General features: G+C 50.2%; 1 protein-coding gene across 1 annotated transcript; it reads left to right on the top strand.

The window, feature by feature from the left end:
- Positions 1-1,623: 1,623 nt before the first annotated feature.
- Positions 1,624-4,113, top strand: LOC132527469 (heat shock 70 kDa protein 1B). Its single transcript, XM_060163218.1, has one exon. It carries the CDS (start codon positions 1,835-1,837, stop codon positions 3,758-3,760), a length of 1,926 nt encoding a protein of 641 aa, XP_060019201.1. The 5' UTR covers positions 1,624-1,834; the 3' UTR covers positions 3,761-4,113.
- Positions 4,114-8,393: the final 4,280 nt, after the last annotated feature.

Below are 8,393 nucleotides of genomic sequence, written 5' to 3'. Positions count from 1 at the left end.
TGCCAACCTGCTGTAGCATATGATGCTGTTAAAGAGGAGTGAACATTCCCGCCCCGCCCTCGCAGGCTCATCACCACATCACATTTATTTTAAAGCGGTGGACAGCCTAGAGGCTGCAAGTGACAAGGCAGAAGGCCGAATTCCGGACTCAGATTAATCCTGGCACCACCAATCATCCGAGGCTGAACCGGGAATGAAGAAGGCAGAAAGGGGCATCCCTGGTGGCGCAGTGGTAGAGAGTCCGCCTGCCGATGCAGGGGACACGAGTTCGTGCCCCGGTCTGCGAAGATCCCACATGCCGCGGAGCGGCTGGGCCCGTGAGCCATGGCCGCTGAGCCTCCGCGTCCGAAGCCTGTGCTCCGCAACGGGAGAGGCCACAATAGTGAGCAGGCCCGCGTACCCAAAAAAAAAAAAAAAAAAAAAGAAGGCATAAAGGAAACAGGGGGGTGGCCCGGAACCCAGGCTGGGAAAGTGAGGAACTGGGAGAAGCCCCAAAGGCCTAATGATAGCTGAATTTCTTTCTTTTCTTTTTTTTTTTTTTTGCGGCACACGGGCCTCTGTTGCGGAGCACAGGCTCCGGATGCGCAGGCTCAGCGGCCATGGCTCACGGGCTCAGCCGCTCCGCGGCCTGTGGGATCTTCCCGGACCGGGGAAGGAACCCGTGTCCCCTGCATCAGCAGGCAGACTCTCTACCACTGCGCCACCAGGGAAGCCCGATAGCTGAATTTCTATAGAGATCATTTTTCTTTCTCAAGTCCCAGTCCAGCCCGAGGAAAACGGGAGCGATTCTGGGCGGGGACAGGGGCGCGGTGGATCCAACCCTGCCCTTCCCTCCCCACGCCCCTGACCGAACGCGTCCCTTTTAAGGCGTTGGGAACTTCTCCAATTTAAGAACCGTCTGTTTACCTGATTACTTTTCTTTTGAAAATTCAAATTTTCCCATCCCCAGATATTCCATTCATATAGGGCTAAAGATGACGCCAAAACTATACTTCATTATCTCTTTCCTTGTCCGTCCTACTTTAAAAATAAGATGGGAAAAACGCCGGGAGGGCCAAGGCAATTCTCAGGCAGCCTGGCCCCTCCGCGAACCGGTCCAAACGTGGCTGCTTCCATCAGCGTCAGGCTCCAATCAGCGTCTCTTTGGGCCACAGATACCCCACCCTCTTAGAGAAACTCCGGATCTTTCTGTAATTTGGGTCTCCCCGGAATCGTGTACCCCCTAATCCTACTTAAAACAACCAAACTTATTTGAGCCCCACGAGCCTCTCACCGCCCTACTTATTACAAGCCTAGGACTCATCCTTCCGGTCGACAGCCAACTACTTGGCAGGCGGCTCACCAGGGAAACGGAGACTGTGTGGGCGGAGTCAACAACGACTCTTCCCAGGGCCTCTCCCCCCTCCCCTTAGGACTCCCGTTTCCTCCAGCGAATCCGAGAAGAGTCTGGAGAGTTCTGGGAGGGGTGGCACCCACGGAGCTGATTGGTCCCAGAAAACCAGGGGGCAGGACCTGAGGAGAAACCCCTGGAATATTCCCGACCCGGCAGCCACACTGAGCTCGGTGATTGGCTGAGGAGGGAAAAGGCGGAGCTTGTTGAAAAATTATAAGCACAGAGCAGCCCTCAGAGAAACGGCGAGCCTTGAGAGAGCTACTGAGATTCGTGTAGTTGGTGAGAGCAGCTTCTGCAGACACACTCTTTGCGAACACCACCCCGAGCGGCACCGGCGCGTTCGGTTTCGGAATCCGAAAGAACCGAGCTCCTCGTCGCTGAACTCGTTGGCCGTTTTCAGGTCTGAAGTTCGTTGCGGAGCCGAGAGGACAGGACACCGGCATGGCGAAAAGCACGGCTATTGGCATCGATCTGGGCACCACCTACTCCTGCGTGGGGGTGTTCCAGCACGGCAAAGTAGAGATCATCGCCAACGATCAGGGCAACCGCACCACCCCCAGCTACGTGGCCTTCACGGACACCGAGCGGCTCATCGGCGACGCGGCCAAGAACCAGGTGGCGCTGAACCCACAGAACACCGTGTTCGACGCGAAGCGGCTGATCGGTCGCAAGTTTGGCGACCCTGTGGTGCAGTCGGACATGAAGCACTGGCCTTTCCGGGTGATCAACGACGGTGACAAGCCCAAGGTGCAGGTGAGCTACAAGGGGGAGACCAAGGCGTTCTACCCCGAGGAGATCTCGTCGATGGTGCTGACCAAGATGAAGGAGATCGCCGAGGCGTACCTGGGCCACCCGGTAAGCAACGCGGTGATCACTGTGCCGGCCTACTTCAACGACTCGCAGCGCCAGGCCACCAAGGATGCCGGGGTGATCGCGGGGCTGAACGTGCTGAGGATCATCAACGAGCCCACGGCTGCCGCCATCGCCTACGGCCTGGACCGGACGGGCAAGGGGGAGCGCAACGTGCTCATCTTTGACCTGGGCGGGGGCACGTTCGACGTGTCCATCCTGACGATCGACGACGGCATCTTCGAGGTGAAGGCCACGGCCGGGGACACCCACCTGGGTGGGGAGGACTTCGACAACAGGCTGGTGAACCACTTCGTGGAGGAGTTCAAGAGGAAGCACAAGAAGGACATCAGCCAGAACAAGCGGGCCGTGAGGCGACTGCGCACCGCCTGCGAGAGGGCCAAGAGGACCCTGTCGTCCAGCACCCAGGCCAGCCTGGAGATCGATTCCCTGTTCGAGGGCATCGACTTCTACACGTCCATCACCAGGGCGCGGTTCGAAGAGCTGTGCTCGGACCTGTTCCGGAGCACCCTGGAGCCCGTGGAGAAGGCTCTGCGCGACGCCAAGCTGGACAAGGCTCAGGTCCACGACCTGGTCCTGGTGGGGGGCTCCACCCGCATCCCCAAGGTGCAGAAGCTGCTGCAGGACTTCTTCAACGGGCGCGACCTCAACAAGAGCATCAACCCCGACGAGGCGGTGGCCTATGGGGCGGCGGTGCAGGCAGCCATCCTGATGGGAGACAAGTCTGAGAACGTGCAGGACCTGCTGCTGCTGGACGTGGCTCCCCTGTCGCTGGGGCTGGAGACGGCTGGGGGCGTGATGACTGCCCTGATCAAGCGCAACTCCACCATCCCCACCAAGCAGACGCAGATCTTCACCACCTATTCGGACAACCAGCCCGGCGTGCTGATCCAGGTGTACGAGGGCGAGAGGGCCATGACGCGGGACAACAACCTGCTGGGGCGCTTCGAGCTGAGCGGCATCCCACCGGCGCCCAGGGGAGTGCCCCAGATCGAGGTGACCTTCGACATCGACGCCAATGGCATCCTGAACGTCACGGCCATGGACAAGAGCACGGGCAAGGCCAACAAGATCACCATCACCAACGACAAGGGCCGGCTGAGCAAGGAGGAGATCGAGCGCATGGTGCAGGAGGCGGAGAAGTACAAAGCCGAGGACGAGGTCCAGCGCGAGAGGGTGTCTGCCAAGAACGCCCTGGAGTCGTACGCCTTCAACATGAAGAGCGCCGTGGAAGATGAGGGGCTGAAGGGCAAGATCAGCGAGGCCGACAAGAAGAAGGTGCTGGACAAGTGCCAGGAGGTGATTTCGTGGCTGGACGCCAACACCTTGGCCGAGAAGGACGAGTTTGAGCACAAGAGGAAGGAGCTGGAGCAGGTGTGTAACCCCATCATCAGCGGACTGTACCAAGGGCCGGGTGGCCCCGGGGCTGGCGGCTTTGGGGCCCAGGCCCCTAAAGGGGGCTCTGGATCTGGCCCCACCATTGAGGAGGTGGATTAGGGGACTTACTATTGTTTCTCTGTATTCCTCTTTGAGACAGAGGAGACCCAAGGACCTTGGTTATTTCCCTGTATGTTAGTCCTCTACTATAGCAGTTCATTCTAAGGTTAGCTTTTAACCTTTAATAATTAGCTTGCTTGTCTTTGTTATTTCTGTATGTTATAACCAATGTGTTCACCACAATTATTTGCGTTTCATGTAAGTTGGTAGTGCAAGGGGCGCTTTCCTTTTTTTCCCCGTCAAATGGATTAACACTGCCACCTTCTGTCCTATATTTTGCTTTGTAAACATACCAAAACTCATGGAATTAAAAATGTGTATGCTTAAGGAAAAAGAATAAAATGTTAAATATGTATGTCTGCTTTTATTTGGGGAGAGAGAATAGTTTCTTCTCTGAAATCCATAGACCATGAAAGGGCTGTACTTCTGAAGAGAGTATCATACGTATTTGGAGCCGTGGGTATGGCTGTTTTTGTTGGGACTTTATTGTAGGTGGTAAATCACATCCATGACAGAAAACAAATTCCAAGTGCCCATTTTGATTGGGGTGGGGTTTGTTTTAGGTACAAGTAGGGATGGGAGCTGCCGTAGGGTTTGGGGGAGGAGAGATTGTTGTGGTGTTAAAGGCAGTGTTGAGAGGGGTTCATGGTTCCTTAGGGTCTTGCACTCACTGTGTGCAGAGCTGTTCATTTCTTACTAGACCTGTGAGTCTTCCAGTCTTTTATTTATGAATTTAGGGGTGGACAAAACAGTAAAAATGAGATGCAGATTCATACTCTGTTTTATAAATCCCAGTTGAGTGAGTTAGTGCAAATTATTTAGCCTCTTAGTTTTGGTTGCCTCCTTTCAAAATAAAGCATTTGTCTGAATGGCCTCAGTTCCAAAGATCTAGATCATTTTGAGCAGAAATGTGCTGTAGGCAAGCAACATGTTCAACGAAGGTCACTGGAGCTGCAGTTATTCAACTGAGGGTCTGGGGGAGTGAGATACTGAGAGTTGGGGGGCATGGCAATAAAGAGGAATGGGCCAGGCACTGCACCTGTTTCTGAGTCACTCCAGTAATCCTCAGTAGTTCTCATCACACCACCCTCTAACTTAGGTATTGTAAAGTTTCTTTTTCATAGGTAGCCATGTGGAGGTGGTCACTTAAGCTATATCCAGAGCAAAACTAGGGAGGAACAAGTGATGATTTGGGGGCCAGGGTTTTTTCACACTGCCTGAACACTGGGGCTAGTGTGGGTGGTTCCTGTCTGGCTGTAAGTGGTGGTTTTACCCCAGTTTTAACAATCAGTAGCCTTTTTGTTCTTTTCATGGACAGTCTCAAAACAAAAGCAACTTAAAAGCACATTTAATTATGAACGAAGAGGAAATAAAAGCTGCGCAGCATAGATCTGGGAAGATGGGGAGATGGGCGTTCCTCCCACACAAGCCCTTCCCTAGGGGCTGCTTCTCACTGGAGCAGTTAAACATCCTTAACATTTCCTCTAGCCTGATAAATCCCAACCTTGTTTTTCCAAAAACTGAGCCTGGGAATACCTACTCCAGAATCAAATTAAAGTTCCCTGTGTTTTATCTTTCAATAAATCCTTCCTCTCTGGGAAACTGAAACATCTTAGGAATGACAAAGTATGGGAAGCCTTGTAAAAGAAAAGCTTGTAAAGGAAATAGTATAGTTTTGGTTCCTGGGCCAATTCTCAAAGGCCAGTCTTACTTACAAGATAGGTGAACGGTAATATTATAGGCTCTGACCATAGCATATAGTATGTGCAGTTTAACTGCTGCAGCAGCAGAAATTGGGGGCTTGCTTAACTTTTAAAAATTTAACCAGTCAGGCAATAGAGGGAATAAACCTTGGTAACTTCAAATCATTGGAGCCATGGTTCTCCAGCCCAGTGGTATATTGAGATCATTTGGGAAGCTAAAGAAATACTGATACCAGTCCCGCAAGAGTCAGGCCAAGAAATTGGCCTGGAAGTAGGCCAAGTAATTGTATAGAATTAAAATTGTCTCAGTGTTTCAGCCAAAGTTGAGAAAAAGCCACTGCACCAGATGATTATGTTTTTAGAGGTATGGGGACCCAAGAGAGGCAGGACAGGAAGGTGTCAGTGCTTCCAGGAGCAGCAGCTGGTGGCAAGGGGCTTTCTGCTGTGAACCAGAGCTGGAAGCCTTCCAAGGCCTTAAAGTGTTGAATCACTGGCAGCAGCAGTGATGATAAAGGTTTGGGAAATCGCCAGCAATGGTTTAACGGGCCAAAGAGAATTCCTGAAGCTGGGCCAACTACTTTCATGAGTCCTCATTAGGGAAATGGTTCATTAAAAAGCAACATCACGAAATTCCCTGGTCTCCCAGTGGTTAGGACTCGGCACTTTCACTGCGGGCCTGGGTTCAATCCTAAGATCTTGCAAGCGGCGCAGCACAGCCAATAAAAACAGCCACTTTAGAATATGAGAAGTCATCACCTACCTGTACATATACACTTCCTGAAACTTAAAGTCATTTTGCAACATCAACCACAGGTGGAACTCAACCACTGGGAGCTGAGAAATGTGTCAAATAAACAGATGAATACTATAGGATTCTTGGAAGAGGTTTTTTAAAAATATTTATTTTCGGCTGCGCCGAGTCTTCGTTGCAGCACATGGGATCTTTGTTGCGGCATGTTTAGTTAAATTCATTAACTTGAAATGTCTGGTTTTCTTTTTTTTTTAATTTAATTTTATTTATTTTTTATACAGCAGGTTCTTATTGGTTATCTATTTTATACATATTAGTGTATATATGTCAATCCCAATCTCCCAGTTCATCCCACCACCATCTCCCCTGCCACTTTCCCCCCTTGGTGTCCATGCGTTTGTTCTCTACATCTGTGTCTCTATTTCTGCCCTGCAAACCGGTTCATCTGTACCATTTTTCTAGGTTCCACATATATGCGTTTATATACGATATTTTTCTCTTTCTGAGTTACTTCACTCTGTATGACAGACTCTCGATCCACCCACATCTCTACAAGTGACCCAATTTCATTCCTTTTTATGGCTAAGTAATATTCCATTGTATATCTGTACCACATCTTCCTTATCCATTCGTCTGTTGATGGGCATTTAGGTTGCTTCCATGTCCTGGCTATTGTAAATAGTACTGCAATGAACATTGGGGTGCATGTGTCTTTTTGAATTATGGTTTTCTCTGGGTATATGCCCAATAGTGGGATTGCTGGATCATATGGTAAGGCTATTTTTAGTTTTTTAAGGAACCTCCACACTGTTCTCAATACTGGACATATATACACTACCAAATGTAAAATAGATAGCTAGTAGGAAGCAGGCCACCTAGCACAGGGAGATCAGCTCTGTGCTTTGTGTCCACCTAGAGGGGTGGGATAGGGAGGGTGGGAGGGAGAAGCAAGAGGGAGGAGATATGGGGATATATGTATATGTATAGTTGATTCACTTTTTATAAAGCAGAAACTAACACACCATTGTAAAGCAATTATACTCCAATAAAGATGTTTAAAAAAAAGCTACAATGAGGTATCAACTCACACCAGTTAGGATGGGAATCATCAGAAAGTCTACAAACAACAAATGCTGGAGAGGGTGTGGAGGAAAGGGAACCCTCTTGCACTGTTGGTGAGAATGTAAATAGATACAGCCACTATGGAGAACAGTATGGAGGTTCTTTAATTTTTTATTTTAATTAATTAATTTTTTATTTTTTGGCTGCACTGGGTCTTCTCTGCTGCGTGAGGGCTTTCTCTAGTTGCAGCAATCGGGGTCTACTCTTCGTTGTGGTGCGCGGGCTTCTCATTGTGGTGGCTTTTTCTTGTTGCAGAACACGGGCTCTAGGGGCACGGGCTTCAGTAGCTGTGGCACGCAGGCTCTAGACCACACGCTCAGTAGTTGTGGCGCAGGGGCTTAGTTGCTCCCCGGCATATGGGATCTTCCTGGACCAGGGATCAAACCCGTGTCCCCTGCATTGGCAGGCAGACTCTTTACCACCGCGCCACCAGGGAAATCCCTAGTTTTCTCTAATTGACAGTAATCTTATGAAGTGCCGACTACGATCTTTCTCGCAAAAACTCTTACATAGCCTGGCTCCTCCCTTACCTCTTCAGGTACCTCTTCAGGGCTGAGAGGCTGCGACCCGGTCCTAAGTCCTCAGTTTTATCCACCAAATAAAACAGATTCTCAACGTTTAGGTCGTGCATTTTTTTTTCAGTGGACACAATTATACCTTAATAAAGGTGCTTAAAAAAAAAAGGACAGGAAGTTTAATGTACCTGACAGGTCTTGCAAATTCAGATTTCGCTGGCTAGACAGAGCAGGGTGACAGTCCCTTGGTGTGACCCCCGAATCCAAACCGGGACAAGTGAGAACTAGAGAGTAGTCCTTTGGTTGCACAAGCAGGGACTAGACTATCTGGGAGGCCATCCAGGAAGAGCGTTCAGCTGCGCGCGCACCTGGCAGCGTCGGGAACGTTCTCCGGCCTGGCCAGTAAAGTCGCCTGTTTTTTGTTTTTCAAAATTCACAAAACATCTCCGAATATTTGCCCAGAAGAATGTGAAACGTTCACTCATGGCCTCTCTTTCACTTAACTTTAGTCTTGTTTGGACAAGCTATGGGGAAAACTCTGA

The sequence above is a fragment of the Lagenorhynchus albirostris genome, chromosome 10 (genome assembly GCF_949774975.1).
Source record: "Lagenorhynchus albirostris chromosome 10, mLagAlb1.1, whole genome shotgun sequence".
Taxonomy (NCBI): Eukaryota; Metazoa; Chordata; class Mammalia; order Artiodactyla; family Delphinidae; genus Lagenorhynchus; species Lagenorhynchus albirostris.
Note: the sequence above shows the minus strand (reverse complement) of the source record. Positions and strands in the feature narration are given on the sequence as shown.

Excerpts from the sequence above, each read along its gene's own strand:
- LOC132527469 (XM_060163218.1), top strand. The coding sequence starts at position 1,835 with ATGGCGAAAAGCACGGCTATTGGCATCGATCTGGGCACCACCTACTCC.